We start from the raw sequence: 17,591 nt of genomic DNA, 5'->3' as shown, positions 1-17,591 counted from the left end.
TCCCAGATTTGTGCCTCGAGACAATTCTGTCTCGGAGGTCTACAGACAATTCCTTTGACTTCATGCTTGGTTTGTGCTCTGACATGAACTGTCAATTGTGGGACCTTATATAGTGTAAGATAAGTGCTATATAGCACCTGACCCGACACAGATTGAACACAGGAGGCACGTGTAAAATAAAAAGACTTTTATTTCTCTTCAGCTGGAGGGCACGTCTTCCCCGTAATCCCCCCAGCCACAACACAGTCCCAAACACCAGTATAGCTCAAGCACTTTTCTCTTACATTGGCATCACCACTCCTCCTCCACCCGACTCTGGCCGATAAGTGGTGGTCACTGGCTCCTTTTATAGGTCACCTGGAAGTGCTCCAGGTGTTTGATCACCGAGTTCTGGCGGCACTTCCAGGTGTGATGAATCTGTTGCCCACACGGACTTAGGAGTCCCAAACACAGCACCCCCTGGCGGTACCTGCGGGACGCAACAGGGCTGCCCCCAACTCCAATTCCTAGGTAGCCCAGTGGGAAACCGAGGCACTATTCCAGCCCAGGGGGGATGGCCATCTAGCATCCAGGGGGAGGTATTGCACTGTCCAGGGCTGCTCCCCCGGCATATAGTGTGCAGGGGCGTCCCAGCTGGGCATGGATGCCAGCCGCCTGCCACAATAGACAGGTGTGTGCCTTTCCAAATCATGTCCAATCAACTGAATTTACCACAGGTGGACTCCAATTAAGCTGTAGAAACATCTCAAGGATGATCAGGAGAAACAGGATGCACCTGAGCTCAATTTTGAGCTTCATGACAAAGGCTGTGAATACTTATGTACATGTGCTTTCTCAGTTTTTTTATTTTTAATAAATTTGCAAAACCTCAAGTAAACTTTTTTCACGTTGTCATTATGGGGTGTTGTGTGTAGAATTCTGAGGCAAAAAATGAATTTAATCCATTTTGGAATAAGGCTGTAACATAAAAAAATGTGGAAAAAGTGATGCACTGTGAATACTTTCTGGATGCACTGTAGTCAAAGATGCCCAGGCATCTCTGTTCCCTGCCACCTCCTCCAACTCCTGCTGGTGGATACTGAGGCGTTACCAGGACAGCCGAGAGATATCATGTCCCCAGCTTTTCCTCTGTTTTCCCCGTGGCCTCCTCCTAATCAAATGCCCAAATCACCTCAACTGGCCCCTTTCGATGGGGAGGAGCAGCGGCTCTGCTTTGAGCTCCTTCCAAATGTCTGCTTTTCTTGCCCTATCTCTACGGCTGAGCCCAGACACCCTGTGAAGGACCTCATTTCTGCTACTTGTATTCATGATCTAGTTCTTTCTGTCACTACCCCTACAGTCAGTTTCAGTTTGCTGAGGTACCTGCCTTCGACTGCCCCAATGCACCAGACCCTTGTGGCTCCCCTTGTAAAAGCCCAACCACCACACACTTGCTGAAGTGACCCACCCCAAGATCTGGCTCCATGATGACCCCGGTTTCCCTATTCCAAGGTGAGGTTACAGAGTCCTTGACTTGCCTTTTTATAGAGGTCAATATGAATCAAATTTAGTTTGGTTCGTGACATAGTAATAGTTTGCCTTTGGTGAGCCTAGTAGGTGCAAGAGATATTCATATACTTTTAAAATTACAATATTTGTCTTTTTTTTCCAGTGGTTTATATAATTCTTCAAATGATCGTACTAAATCTCCAAAATTCCCAAATCCTAGACGTCGGACCCCTTCAGGTGGGAGTGACAATGAAGCCGTGCAGCCACCAAGACGCAGGTAATCATTTTTAACTCTTCAGTGTCTTTACTTAAACTGACCAGGCAGCCTGATGGGGGGCTGCTCCCCTTTGATGTGCACACTGCACAGAAGAGCCAAATGAGAAGTGGTCTAAAAGGACTGCCACAGTTACAAAAATACAATTTTAAATTATTTATGTGATTACAAATATTATTGAATTGATGTTTTTGTTCCCCTTTAGTCCACATATCTTTGTTATGTATGCTGGTACAGTGCTGTTCCTTCAAAGTCCCAGGTTTTAAGTTCAAGTTCATTCTCATGTGCACAGAGAACAGGACATGTCTTACTTGCACATCTCACCAGCATACAACCTGGTGCCACTTATTGACACCATGATAGCAAACTCTGATATTCAGACATGGACCTTACCTTGAAGCCTTTCGGGTATTTGCTCATCATTGGGGAGAAACTGTCTTAATTAAACTTTAAGGAAAAAAGTCTTCAGCTACAATAAAGTGTACCCATTTTACATTATTTCACATGATTTACATAGTCCACATTTTTCATTACAGATGCAAAAAAGTAAACTTTTCAGTAGTAGCCTCCATAGCATTATGTTTACCTCTGGAAAAATTACACCAAAGTACTCATTTTTTTCAACAACAAAAAATGGTATTACGTGTAACAGAAACATTTATATAACAAAACGTCACCATCAACACAGTAGGATAGGTATGTCTAGTGTCCACTGCTGTGCTGATGCAGATTTATTTTACGTGCTTTTTGTGATATGTTTTGAAACGGTCATTAAAGCACATAGGCACTTTTCGAGGAGATGTCAAAAGACAGGTTTGTCCCAGTGCCTGAACCGCACAATCGATGCTGTCCATCATGTTATTGCAGGCTACGCCAATGCATAGCTTATTGAGGACCGCATTTCTGCTGACACGAACATTGACAGTTGCTGCATTGTTGACAGTGCTTCGGAGGTAGACATCTTTCTTTCCTTCCACTTCATCACAGTCATTTTGCCTTTGTGCCACACAGCTACTTACTGCACCAAACTGGTGCTTGACGTGTTCACATGGCCACCAGGTGTCTCGTAGCAGTTTGGTCATATAGTGCTGTATGCATCGATTTTCCTTTGAGGTAAAATGTTAGAAGTATAGAAACTGTCCATCGTTAAACAGTAACCCTGGTCAAGCAAAGGGTCCACCATTGATAGCACAGATGACGTAATGGCCCTATATTGACTATATTTGCTATCTCACTTGGTTCCTTTAACAGTGTAAAGTATTGAGTTCCAGATATACACACTTGCTTTGCACGCCATATAGAACTTGAAACTGAATCATCCCATTTGGATGTGATGTTCTGTACGATATAATTCTCTTGTAAATCGTGAAACTTTTGTCAGTACTTATGTCACAATTTGGAGCATACTGTACACCTTCTACATACTTTTGATGATTGCCACAGTTTGTACAGTTTCAGTGCTGGGTAATTGGATTCATCATAGTCAATGTTAATTGTGAAATAAGTGAAGAATGACACACTCCTAGCTTTGCCAAAAATGGGTGTCTGCAAAAACTGGTTTGTGGACAAGTGTCAACTCTGGAGTGGTGTAACCACAGTATCAGGAGACTGAAAAGCCTCCGCAGCGACAGGGAATGGTTTACTTGACATTTCTGTCACTGCTCAACATAATGGTTTGTTTCAAGAACTATTTTCTCCACCAGACTATCATCAACAAATCATAAATTGTCCAGATAATTGTGACTTCTTTAGACAGGGGTTACCTGTAAATGGGCAATGATGAGGTGTAGGATTGTCAGCAGTAGTATGAAGCCAACAACAAACACAAACATCACCGAAACTTGGCAGGTTAGAATCTACTGAAAAAGTGTCGGTTACACTGTCTGTGCCAACGTCTGATGTCCAATTCACATTGTCATCACTATTGCTCGATTCGAGCAATGGTTCAGTTTTAGGTTTGTCTAAAACTAGCTTTACGGCTTTTCATTTGCCATTGTGTTTTTGGTTGAAAGCTTTTCCCCACTCATACATATTGATGTATATACCATAGAGTTATCATACGGTGGTGGAAGGCATCAAAATATTTATGATTTTGTGTAGCTCTGTGTTATTTCATCCAGTAGATGGCAGCAAAGTGCTGTCTCGTGAGTTATTCGAGTTCAACTCTGTAAAACAGATCATCTGACTCAGGTTTAACTGAATTTACATAGAATTCCGAGCCCATCAGCAGCTTCACATATTTGAACTTCACTTCTTACACCCCATCCTACAAAACGTGTTTTTCATATCACAGCTCAGCTCAATCCTGGTGACCTTCACTCACAAAAATTAACCCTTGTATTTATTTTCATTAATATGAAAGCCTCACTGTGTTTATTTACCTCTAAATTTTAACTGGATACCATAGATTAAATAATAGTTTTATAGATTCATTTACAGTGCATGTTATTCGCTTCTTTTCAAATTTTACTGTTGGCCAGGATGTGAGGATGTGGTGTCATTCTTTTTAGAAACACTCACAGGACAGAAACCCATCCTGCATCGGAGACCACTCAGTATATGTTAATATAGATTCGTGAAAGTACTTACCTTCAATTGATAGACTGAATCCTATCTGGATGCTTTCAGGATCGGCTCCAGCTGCTGCCAATCTAAATTGATTGGTGGATTACAAGCTGTGTGGCACAATTCATTTGCCCACATTGAAGTATTTAAAATATTGTCAGAATCAAAATTGAATTGTAAAGGAAAAGAATATCCATTTTCTTTTTAGCATTGCTCCTAGCAATGCAATAAAATTAAAGTGAAAGGCTGGAAACTCATTAAATCTGTATGCCATTTTATACAATGACAGTACCACCTAATGCTGTAACTGACTTTGGAAGAAATCCGCATTACCTGTAATATTAACACATGGCATTCATTGTCTCCAAGTCAAACCTCATTCATCTCTGTTTAACTTCTAAAGCCCTATTTGAAGAGTTTTAATCAACAGGTAATGAACGTGATTTGGTACCAGTGCAAGTCACAAAGCTGTGCTTGTGTCGGAATAGGTAGATCTATCTATCTATCTATCTATCTATCTATCTATCTATCTATCTATCTATCTATCTATGTTATATAGTGCCTCTCATATCTATCTATCTATCTATCTATCTATCTATCTATCTGTCTGTCTGTCTGTCTGTCTGTCTGTCTGTCTGTCTGTCTGTCTGTCTGTCTGTCTGTCTGTCTGTCTGTCTGTCTGTGTAGTAAGTGGACTGGAGGTTTTAAGCTAACTCCGTGTGAGTGAACATGGGTGTGTGACTGTGTGTAACTGATGATGGTCTGCTGTACTGCTCCTGGTTGATTCTTGTTCCTCCCTCATGCTGGATGCAGCAGGGATAGGTTTTGCTTTGCATGTCTTGTATGACTATGGCCAGTGATTGAAGACTTGACTGCAGAAGTCAGATGTGTCCCTGAATCTTTTAGGGAGTATGTGTTTCAAATAAAGGCAGTCCTTATGCTCAAACATCTTTGGGACAGTTCTGAAGTTTTCTTTAACCTGGAAGTTTCCTATCATCCTCCTCGGATGGCCAACTTTCACACCCAGTCTTGCTTTCTACCATTTGTCACACCACCTTCATTTCTCATACCCTCTCATAATTCTCCATACTACAACACACCTAATGAAGATTCAGCTGCCAAACTGTGTTTCCCACTTTCCTTTTTACTTTTGTTGATTTGTTTTTTTTGCTGGTGCTTGCTAACCTAGCCCTGCTTGAACATAACATAATGTTCTCAGACTCAAGTAATTCACTTCAGACTTGTGAGAGATGTACACTTGCTCTTTCAAAATAATTCTCTCCACTGGAGTTTGTTGTATTATGTTAACTGTTTTTCACTATAGCATTCAAATGCCATATGTTCAACAATAAAAAATAAGTGAATATGAGAAAAATGTTCTTTGTAAAATAGATAGTGGTGTGACAAATGGTAGAAAGCAAGACTGGGTGTGAAAGTTGGCCATCTGAGGAGGATGATAGGAAACTTCCAGGTTAAAGAAAACTTCAGAACTGTCCCAAAGATGTTTGAGCATAAGGACTGCCTTTATTTGAAACACATACTCCCTAAAAGATTCAGGGACACATCTGCAGTCAAGTCTTCAATCACTGGCCATAGTCATACAAGACATGCAAAGCAAAACCTATCCCTGCTGCATACAGCATGAGGGAGGAACAAGAATCAACCAGGAGCAGTACAGCAGACCATCATCAGTTACACACAGTCACACACCCATGTTCACTCACACGGAGTTAGCTTAAAACCTCCAGTCCACTTACTACACAGACAGATAGACAGACAGACAGACAGACAGACAGATAGATAGATAGATAGATAGATAGATAGATAGATAGATAGATAGATAGATAGACATGAGAGGCACTATATAACAGATAGATAGATAGATAGATAGATAGATAGATAGATAGATAGATAGATAGATAGATAGACATGAGAGGCACTATATAACAGATAGATAGATAGATAGATAGATGTGAAAGGCACTATATAATAGATAGATAGATAGATAGATAGATAGATAGATAGATGTAGGACTTTTCTAGAGACTCAAAGCACTCTACATACAGTAGACAATTGGGGACCACTTCCACCTCCACCACTAATGTCTAGGATTCTCCTTGATGATGCCGAAGCAGCCATTCTTTTGCCAGTACAACCACCACACATTCACTAAAGATGGCCACTCTCAGAAATAACAATATAATAATACAATATAATTTGTTCTTGCACAGCAGTCCTCACCAAGTTCAGGCACAGAGTGCCACAACAACCCTCAAGGCAAATTGCAAGAATAGATTATATCACTCACTAAATACAGAACTATCACATATGAAGGTACAGATGTGTTAAATTGCACAGAAACCGATTAACATAAATAGAAACCACCTATGTCTATCCATTGCTTAATGAGTTAATAGTGAAGTGTCCGGTGAAGGAGTAAGTTTGACACAAATCAGGCGTTCAACATTAGGTGGCTATGGCAGGTGGTGCGGTGTTGTGCCTACAAGCAGTGCAGTTTAAACCCCCGGACTGCCAATTCAGTTCCTCTGTCTGATTTACTGTGCCAACCCAAACAATTCACTTATCCAGCTGGTGCTTCAAATGTAAGCAATTGGCATGAATTCTGATCCTGTAAGTCACCTTGGGTAAAGGTGTCAAGTCAATAAAAATAATGGAAATGTAAACGGAGTAAAAGTAAGAACTTCATCAGAGGTTTTGCCAGCGTACTACTAATCAACTCATGCAGTATATACTTACCTTTGTAAAACTGCTAAACTGAATCGCTGCAGTCTACCCCTCTACCATCTGTGCCTTAACAAAATATTCCTCATTTTATCCAATTAAAAGATGTTTTTGGCCTGATGTTAGAAGTGTTGCTAAAGCCTGTAAAAAAGATAAACATTAAAGGTAAAGTCATTAAAATTAAAATTCACGCACAACATTGAATATATATTTAAACCTATACTCCATATCCCTTTATGTTATTTTAACACCCTTATTTAGGAAGTGTGCTTCCTTACTGCACTTTTCATTGTTTCTAGCTTTATTGTTAAAGCTCTCTTCCGCCATCTACTGGAGAACCAATAGCATTTCATATCACACATTTTGTTCATATTTTTTTAGTTTTGCTAGACTTTGAAAAATTCATTGCAAAACTTGCATTAATGTGGACGGATACAACAGGAAGCATCCCCCCCCCAACGGTTGGGTGCATGAAAATACATGAGAGATTTTTGAAGCATGAAAGGCATGTCATCTGTAAATTGATAATGGCAAGTGTACTCTTCATCAACGTCACGCTCAAAGATCTTTACTTTGATAAACAGGCTCATACTTTGTTGTTACAGTAAAAGTGAGCTGTATGTCCATATACAGTGCTTTACACTGGAACAACAGACACATGCTGACTGAAAAGAATTTGAGTATCACACCTTTGGATAATAGCTACCATACAGTTAATTATACACTCTAGTAACCTGCATGGAAGTGTAATTATATCTTGGTGGAATTGGGCTGGAGAAGCACTCTAGGAAAAGAGGCAATATGTGAAATTGTTTATTATTTTTTAAACAGAAAAGTTCTCCTTTATGCCTGTCTGGGTTTTTAAGTAGTGGAGCTGATCCTGCCAATAATGAACTAAAACCTGGGGTGTACCTGCTACTGGAGATGAGCTCTGCCAGTCACGTTTATAGTGCTTTTCATAAAGAGCATTTGATGACAAGCACTATAAACGTCAAGGACTTTACAAGGCCAGTGAGGACATTACAAAATGTTATTGAACAAAAAAAATGATCATGTATTTATTTTTATTGAAACAAGTTACAGTAGAATAAATCCATGAGTGCACACTATAACAGTAAATAGTGTGCTTGGTTAAGGAGAGAGCACAGACTTGCAGACAGTATGGTGTAGTGGAAGAGTCACTGGATATTAAACTACAAGGTTACATCCTGTCTTACTATTCTGCTCTACGGTTCATGAAGGGTCTTGGTCTCCCAAACAGGTCCAACCCAGTGTTCCCTGTCAGCTGCTCCAGTCCTTTATCTTTTAACTAGCAAAATACCAGCACTTCGCAGCGGAGAAGCAGTGCATTAAAGAAGTTATGAAAAAGAAACGAAAACATTTTAAAAATAATGTAACATAATTGTCAATGTAATTGTTTTGTGACTGTTATGAGTGTTGCTGTCATCAAGGATTTGATTATCATTATTTCTTTCAATCAGGTTCATATTTAGAGGATGTGTTGTGTTCAAGTTACATTCCGTGTTTATCAACCGTTGTAAAGATAACAGGTTTCATTCATCGAAATGTTCACTACCCAAATCGCTACTTGTTTTACTTGATGTTTAACAGGCATTCCCGGTATTAAGTTGTGGATTTGCCTGTGAATATTTAGCAGCAGCGTGTATATGAACTTAATTTAAACTTAAGCTTTACACTTTGCTTTCCTATTGATATGTCTACAAAGGCTTGTTCAGATTCAGAGGATTGTTCCTTTCTTGCTGCATCAATAAACTGCTCGTCTTCCTCTTTATCTGAGACATCACACACTGCATGCACGGGTTTACCTTTCCCAGTCCTGCAAACTTTAGCAAAGTGGTTCAATTTACCACATTTTTTACACTGTCTTCCTTTAGCTGGATATTGACTTTTTCCACCGTGTGCTTTGTTTCCGCAGTAACTGCACTTATGAATATGCTTGTATGCGTCACACGCTTCATATTCTTTTGCTGCCTTGTCAATTGTGTAATGCGTTTTTTGTTCAGCGCTCTTTGGAGGTCTTGCTTGTTGTCTGCGTACTGCGTTCACAGTCTGTTCACATGAGCCGCTCAGAGTACATGCATCGAAGGTTCTCAGCTGTGGTTGTGCTATCTCATGTGATCTTGCGATGTCCACGGCTTTATTTAATGTTAGCTCAGACCCGGCACTTAAAAGTTTCTCTCGCACTTCTGCCGAGTTTGTGCCAAACACTATTCTATTCCTGACCATCTCATCTTCGTTTACATAAGCACAGTCCTTCACCAGCAATTTTAACTCCGTTTCAAAGTGATCAAAAGTCTCGTTTATATGTTGCATCTTCTCACTAAATTTGTATCTCGCGAATATGGTATTCGTCTTAGGCATGACAAACGCCTTATAGCGGCAGCGTGTCTATTGGATTGCTGCTGACGGACGGCCTTTTATAGGCAGGCAGCCAACTACGTGGGAGGCGTGGTGATAGGGGATGCAACTCTGCCTCACACGGCGACCGAGCTGCAGGCTATGGCCGTATATACAGTGGTGTGAAAAACTATTTGCCCCCTTCCTGATTTCTTATTCTTTTGCATGTTTGTCACACAAAATGTTTCTGATCATCAAACACATTTAGCCATTAGTCAAATGTAACACAAGTAAACACAAAATGCAGTTTTTAAATGATGGTTTTTATTATTTAGGGAGAAAAAAAATCCAAACCTACATGGCCCTGTGTGAAAAAGTAATTGCCCCCTTGTTAAATAATAACCTAACTGTGGTGTATCACACCTGAGTTCAATTTCCGTAGCCACCCCAGGCCTGATTACTGCCACACCTGTTTCAATCAAGAAATCACTTAAATAGGAGCTGCCTGACACAGAGAAGTAGACCAAAAGCACCTCAAAAGCTAGACATCATGCCAAGATCCAAAGAAATTCAGGAACAAATGAGAACAGAAGTAATTGAGATCTATCAGTCTGGTAAAGGTTATAAAGCCATTTCTAAAGCTTTGGGACTCCAGCGAACCACAGTGAGAGCCATTATCTACAAATGACAAAAACATGGAACAGTGGTGAACCTTCCCAGGAGTGGCCGGCCGACCAAAATTACCCCAAGAGCGCAGAGACGACTCAACCGACAGGTCACAAAAGACCCCAGGACAACGTCTAAAAGAACTGCAGGCCTCACTTGCCTCAATTAAGGTCAGTGTTCACGACTCCACCATAAGAAAGAGACTGGGCAAAAACGGCCTGCATGGCAGATTTCCAAGATGCAAACCACTGTTAAGCAAAAGAACATTAGGGCTCGTCTCAATTTTGCTAAGAAACATCTCAATGATTGCCAATACTTTGGGGAAAATACCTTGTGGACTGATGAGACAAAAGTTGAACTTTTTGGAAGGCAAATGTCTCGTTACATCTGGCGTAAAAGGAACACAGCATTTCAGAAAAAGAACATCATACCAACAGTAAAATATGGTGGTGGTAGTGTGATGGTCTGGGGTTGTTTTGCTGCTTCAGGACCTGGAAGGCTTGATGTGATAGATGGAACCATGAATTCTACTGTCTATCAAAAATCCTGAAGGAGAATGTCCGGCCATCTGTTCGTCAACTCAAGCTGAAGCGATCTTGGGTGCTGCAACAGGACAATGACCCAAAACACACCAGCAAATCCACCTCTGAATTGCTGAAGAAAAACAAAATGAAGACTTTGGAGTGGCCTAGTCAAAGTCCTGACCTGAATCCAATTGAGATGCTATGGCATGACCTTAAAAAGGCGGTTCATGCTAGAAAACCCTCAAATAAAGCTGAATTACAACAATTCTGCAAAGATGAGTGTGCCAAAATTCCTCCAGAGCTGTAAAGACTCATTGCAAGTTATCACAAACGCTTGATTGCAGTTATTGCTGCTAAGGGTGGCCCAAACAGTTATTAGGTTGAGGGGGCAATTACTTTTTCACACAGGGCCATGTAGGTTTGGAATTTTTTTCTCCCTAAATAATAAAACCATCATTTAAAAACTGCATTTTGTGTTTACTTGTGTTATATTTGACTAATGGTTAAATGTGTTTGATGATCAGAAACATTTTGTGTGACAAACGTGCAAAAGAATAAGAAATCAGGAAGGGGGCAAATAGTTTTTCACACCACTGTATGTACATAAGTAGGATTCAGTTATGACCGTTACGCATAGAATTTCGAAATGAAACCTGCTTAAGTTTTGTAAGTAAGCTGTAAGGAATGAGCCTGCCAAATTTCAGCCTTCTACCTACACGGGAAGTTGGAGAATTAGTGATGAGTGAGTCAGTGAGGGCTTTGCCTTTTATTAGTATAGATTCACAACTTCCATAAGCTGTCCACCATGTTGTCTGTCCATCTCTCCTGGGCCTGCTACTCAAGCAGCATCCTTCTGGCCTCCCTGTAAATACTTTCTTTACCACACCATCCTGTGTGGTTGAACGGTAGTGAAACCCGGGTTCAAGGAAGAAATGTTGGAATTTTGGGACTTCCAAAATAAAAATACACACAATAGCACTGCAAACTGAAAACATAGGCAGATGCCTCACTCTTTAAACAGAACAGTGCTCATCAGAGCGTCTCTTTCTTGTCCATGGAGCTTCATCTTTGCAATTAGCACTGGTCCATGTCAGACAGCTTCATTTGGGTAACGCAGCTTTACAGGAACTCCCTCAGAAGGGCAGAGTCAATTGCAGTCAGTGGGCATTTTCTCTGAGCTGTCAAGGTAGAAACAGGTAGTAAAGTTAGTGACAGTGCCCCCTCTTGCTTTGGGGTGGTACTTTGAGAGAGCTTGGAAGGCAACCCTCAGATGCGCCTGTGTGACACTTGATACAGTCCTGCCTCAACTTCATTGTGTCAAACATAGGCAAATCACTTCAACAGCCTGTGCTCCACCTGAAAAAATAATGCAATGCATATCAGCTTGGACAGAGGTGTCAGCCATTTATACATATGATACATACTGTCAGGTCTGTATTTGGACAGTAACATGATTTTCATCATTTTGGCTCAGCACATCACTACATGGATTAGAAACAAAGTAATCAAGATGTAATTAAAGTATAGGCTTAGATTTAGTATAGATATAGATTTAATTCAAGGGGTTTAACAAAAATATTGTATGAGCTGTTTAAAAATGACAGACATTTTTATATATGCCCCCTATTTTCAGGGGCTCAAAAGTATTTGGACAAATTAACATAATCATAAATATAATGATCATTTTCAATATTTGGTTAAAAATGCTTTATGCCAATGACTGCCTGAAGTCTTGAACCCTTGGCCTTCTCCAAGTGCTGGGTGTCCACCCTACAGATACTTTGTAGGCCTTTACTGCAACTCTCTTCAGTTGCCGCTTGTTCGTAGGACTTTCTGACATCAGTTTTGTCTTCACCAAGTGAAATGTTTGTCCAGTTGGGTTGAGGTCAGATAAGTGACTTGGTCTTTGAAGAACATTCCACTACTTTGTGTTGAAAAGCCCTTGGTTTGCTGGCACAGTATGTTTTGGCTCTACTGTGTCATCCTATCAGTTTTGCAGCATTTGACTGAATCTGAGCAGACAGTATAGCCGTGTACACTTCAGAACTCATCCTGATACGTCTGCCAGCTGTCATATCATCAATAAACACCAGTGACTGACTTCCATTCGCAGCCATGCATGATCAGGCCATAAAACTGCCTCCACCTCCGTACTCTTCCCTTTCCAACATTCTGGTATATATTGATCTTAGTTTCCTTTATCCAAAGAAAATTCTTCCAGAACTTGACAGGATTTTAAAAAATGTTTTTTGTCAAAGTCTAATCTGTCCTTAAGGTTTGCCAGTGGTTTGCACCTTGTGGTAAACCCTCTGTCTTTACTTTCATGAAGTCCTTCTCTTGATTGTAGACTTTGACAATGATACAGTAGGCGTACCTCCCAGACAGTGTTCTTGGTTTGTCTGAATGTTGTGAAGGGGTTCTACTTCACCAAGGACAGAACTCTGCAATCATCCAACATATTTGTCTTCTGTGGTCCTCCAGACCTTCTGGTGTTGTTGAGTTCACCAGTGTGTTCCTTCTTTTTAAGAATGTACAAAATGGTTGATTTGACCACTACTGCTGTTTTTGCTATCTCTGCCACTCGTACATGTAGTTGGGGGTCCACATTAATGGCAGGTTGGACTGGTCTTGGAACATAGAGAAACTAAATAAAAAAGGTCAGAGCAGGCTCTTTTTCTTAGGTGAATGTGTTCCTTTAATCTTGGTAGTGACATCCTTCACATCTTCAACAACTCTGTGATGGCCTGTGCGATTTTCCACACTGTGATGTATGGGCTGGTAACATCACTTCAAGAGAGGCTCACCGAATCAACAAGCTAATTAAAAGGGCAGGCTAAGTTATGGGACACATTCTGGGCTCCCAGGAGGTCACAGCAAAAGAGACAATTAAAGCAAAACTGAGTGCCATTATGAACAATGCTGCACATCCTCTCTCTGACACAAACAGGGGACTTTCATCCAGTAAATTATTCAGCAGAAGTGTTCCAAGAAACGCTACAGTGGCTCCTTCATACCAACAGCAGTACATCTGAATAATGCCTCACTGTGACTGGGACTGCCAGGACAGGAGTTTTCTTTCTTTTTAATTATCTTTCTTTTTAGTCATTCAGATATGTGTTCAGACCATAGTGTGTCTATATATATATTTATTATTCTGTTTATTTTTGAAAGAGCTGCTGTAAAAACCCAAATAGGGGACAGCTACAGTAAAGTGCTATCAACCCATCAGTTTAGGCAAACGAATATTAAAAGGTGACATGGCTGACGTGTTTAAAATTGTGACAGAAATTAGTACAGTAGATCAGTCTGTTACTTTAAAATAAACCATGCATTTAGAACACGAGAACACGGCCGATTTTGTACAAATGTTGGAAAGTTTCTCTTCACGCAAAGAACTATAGACACGCCAGGTGAATTATAAAAAGTGTAGTGGAGAGTAGGACTTTAGGGACCTTCAAATCTCGATTTGATGTTATTTTTGGACAATCTTTGTGAATATGATGGACAAGCTTGTTAGGCTTAGTGGCCTGTTCGAATCACAACTTTCTAACGTACAAAGTTGTACCCCTGATTATGTACAGTATAGGTTAGGATAATTGACAGGTCTAAATTGGTGGATGTAGCAGTATACGCTATGATGGACTGGTGAACCAACCAAGATTGTTTCCTGCTTTTTGTGAAATGCTCCCAGGCTTAGCTCCTGCTCCATGTATCCCTAGAAACTTGATGGAGAAGGTGCATTAAATGAATAGATAATATAATGTAGTATGTGTATGGCAGTTCTGTCTTAAAGTTGATGGGTTGTGTATAATTTTACAGGAGAAAAGAGAAGGAAATATGTTTTAATTGTTCTATAAAGCTTTTAACATCAGTGATCACCGGAATGAAACACTGCCAGAATTGATCTGTGATCTGCATTTAAAAAATGAAGTGTAGAAAATGGATGGACAAAGCATATTTATCACTAAGTCTATTTTATCTAATGTTATTCTTCATTGTGTGCAGGTATTATACATTTAGTGATTTAATTTAATTATGTGACATGCTAGCAGTTTAAAAAGTGTGTGTTCAGTTGGAATTTGGGAAGTTAATTTTAATAAATCTGGTAAAGAAAAATGCTAGGTGCTAAATGAGATACGACCAAGAATTTTATATTTAATGTCATTACACTTTCCATGAAGTGTAACATTAATTTGATTAAATCTGCTATGTGTAAAATTACAGACCTGGATTCTTTTTCAGCTTTCTTTGTCAAATGTCTTTTTTTTACCTTTTTAGCTTTATGTGACATGTTATTGCAGGTGGATTTCTCACCTTTTTGTCTTTAAATGACAGTTCTTATTTTAGTGATCCTGAGTTAAGTCAAAATACAAAACTAATATTTGTGTTCTTTTTTTGAAGGAAAGGGCAGAATAACGAGGATACTGATTTAAAGCAGCAACGAAGAAGGTGCTTGTTTTCATTATCAGGGTTGTAAAATGTGATGGGTTCCTTGTTTTTATGATTGATTTATGAACGTAAAGACATTTGATTGTGTGTTACAAACACCCAAAATCATTTACAATTATTTAGAGAATTGCCTAATAAAATGCAGTTTTTAATCTTAAATATATGCTGTGTATCATTTTGAAATGTCTAAGACTTTTATAATACTGCGATCATATTAATAATAATAGCTCATTTTATTTATACAGCACCTTTCCCATACTGAAAAAATAATACAGTCAGTACACAATTTATATGACCAAATTCTGAGTTTAAATGTTCTTAGGAATTATTGATCAGTTTCAACTTTACCGTTTTTTTCTAAAGTCAGATATTTGTAACTTCATCTTTTATTTTTATTCTCCCTATCACCCTAGCCTCACGACAGAATTGACTGGACTTCATACTATAAATGATATTCTAATGTACTTTCTTACAGCAAATGGTATAATCAATAAGTTATTAGCCTTAAGTGCACTCCCTAAAATGAAGTTCTCTATTTTAAATACATTCATGTTCATCATGAAACCAGAGAGTGCTGACGTGTTGCATGATGGTAGGTCATGCAAGTAAGAATTTCACTGTACTCTGTATACGTGAAACTATGATTACTACTAGTGCACAAGATATGGAGTCAAAAATGCATCTCTCGATCCCAACATAATCCTTAAAAACTGAGACGTACAAAAATAAAAATGTACTGAAAAATGTCTAACGTTACAAGTAGATTTTTGTGCATACGTGTAATAGTTTGAAGGTTTATCCAGAGCTCCTCAGATGACCTTGCTGTTGTAGTGACAGCAAAACAAAGCCTGTCAGGCAGAAAGAACACAGCATGTAGGTTAATAATCCATCCATCCATCCATTATCCAACCCGCTATATCTTAACTACAGGGTCACGAGGGTCTGCCGGAGCCAATCCTAGCCAACACAGGGCGCAAGGCAGGAAACAAACCCCGGGCAGAGCGCCAGCCCACCACAGAGGTTAATAATAAAAGTATTTAATATAGTGTACATTAATTATTGCAGAAATCACATCAAATAGTGATTAAATGCAAAACGAAATTAATGATATTAAATAACAGTTTAATTAGCATAAAAAGAAACTGTAGCGTTCTTAAAATATTTATAACGAGTTGATATGGACTTTGCTGAATTGATTAAGTGGCTTGTGTAAATGGATGGATGGACATGCTTTAGAGTTGACCAGAGGTCACATATGGTAACTCCATTGAGCAAAACCCAATAGCCACGTACAATGTGCTTACTTTAAGGTGAGGATGTTTGCCAAGAGGAGCTAACATCAGCAGTGAAACATTCTCTTAGCCTCCGTTTAAAGCAGTTTGTCTGTCACCTCCATTGATTTGTGTAGCTTGTCTCAATTTTCAAGTGTCTGGTTTTTAAAAATCCCTCTGCTCAGGTTCAGGCTGCTGGTCATGAGAGCAAGAGTTATTAATGGGGTAGTTTATACAGTAGTTACACAGAGGGGTTGCATAGTCACACAGTAAGTTGAACTTAAGTGGGATTTAAAAAAAATTATCAGAGTTTGCAGTTTGATATGTATTCACTTTAAGAAAAAACATTTTTCAATATTTAAATAATGATTAACTGGATTAATGAAACAAACCTTTTGTTTTCTTTTTAGATTTAGGATGATGCAGTTGTTAATGCTTCTGTGTCGTTATGTCTAATTTTGCCTTGTGTTATAACGTCTTCTACCGCTTTCCGTCTTCTCCCTTTATTTCCAGAGTTATGTTTTCTTACTAGTTAGTATCTGTCCAACTTCCATTGTCTGTTTACTTGCTGCTCTTCCAGCACTCTAGCTGAACATACCACTTCAGACACAATTACAGTTTGTTCTCACAGTATTCTGTGTGCTCCTTATCATGTCAACTGCGCCATTTAAAGTGTTGGCTGCAAGGCTGGTTCAACTAGCAATGTGACCAGATATTTTTTTTCATTGTTAGTCGCCTTCATACAGACTTCAGTTGTACTTGTGCTGTGTCATAATTACATACCGGATTCCAAAAAAGTTGGGACACTATACAAATCGTGAATAAAAACTGAATGCAATGATGTGGAGGTGCCAACTTCTAATATTTTATTCAGAATAGAACATAAATCACGGAACAAAAGTTTAAACTGAGAAAATGTATCATTTTAAGGGAAAAATATGTTGATTCAGAATTTCATGGTGTCAACAAATCCCAAAAAAGTTGGGACAAGGCCATTTTCACCACTGTGTGGCATCTCCCCTTCTTCTTACAACACTCAACAGACGTCTGGGGACCGAGGAGACCAGTTTCTCAAGTTTAGAAATAGGAATGCTCTCCCATTCTTGTCTAATACAGGCCTCTAACTGTTCAATCGTCTTGGGCCTTCTTTGTGCACCTTCCCCTTTATGATGCCAAATGTTCTCTATAGGTGAAAGATCTGGACTGCAGCCTGGCCATTTCAGTACCCGGATCCTTCTCCTACGCAGCCATGAT

The 17,591-nt window shown here is 39.5% G+C and overlaps 1 protein-coding gene across 2 annotated transcripts in view; it reads left to right on the top strand.

Moving 5' to 3' along the window:
- epb41l4a (erythrocyte membrane protein band 4.1 like 4A) overlaps positions 1-17,591 on the top strand; it is a 486,901-nt gene that overhangs the window by 438,167 nt on the left and 31,143 nt on the right. For both annotated transcript variants that reach the window (XM_039759425.1, XM_039759424.1), the window contains exons 16-17: positions 1,652-1,765; positions 15,019-15,066. In XM_039759425.1, coding sequence (XP_039615359.1) covers positions 1,652-1,765; positions 15,019-15,066 — 162 coding nt within the window. The remainder of the gene's footprint in view (positions 1-1,651; positions 1,766-15,018; positions 15,067-17,591) is intronic.

The sequence above is a fragment of the Polypterus senegalus genome, chromosome 7 (assembly GCF_016835505.1).
Source record: "Polypterus senegalus isolate Bchr_013 chromosome 7, ASM1683550v1, whole genome shotgun sequence".
Classification (NCBI taxonomy): domain Eukaryota; kingdom Metazoa; phylum Chordata; class Cladistia; order Polypteriformes; family Polypteridae; genus Polypterus; species Polypterus senegalus.
This window is presented reverse-complemented; position numbering and strand designations above follow the sequence as displayed.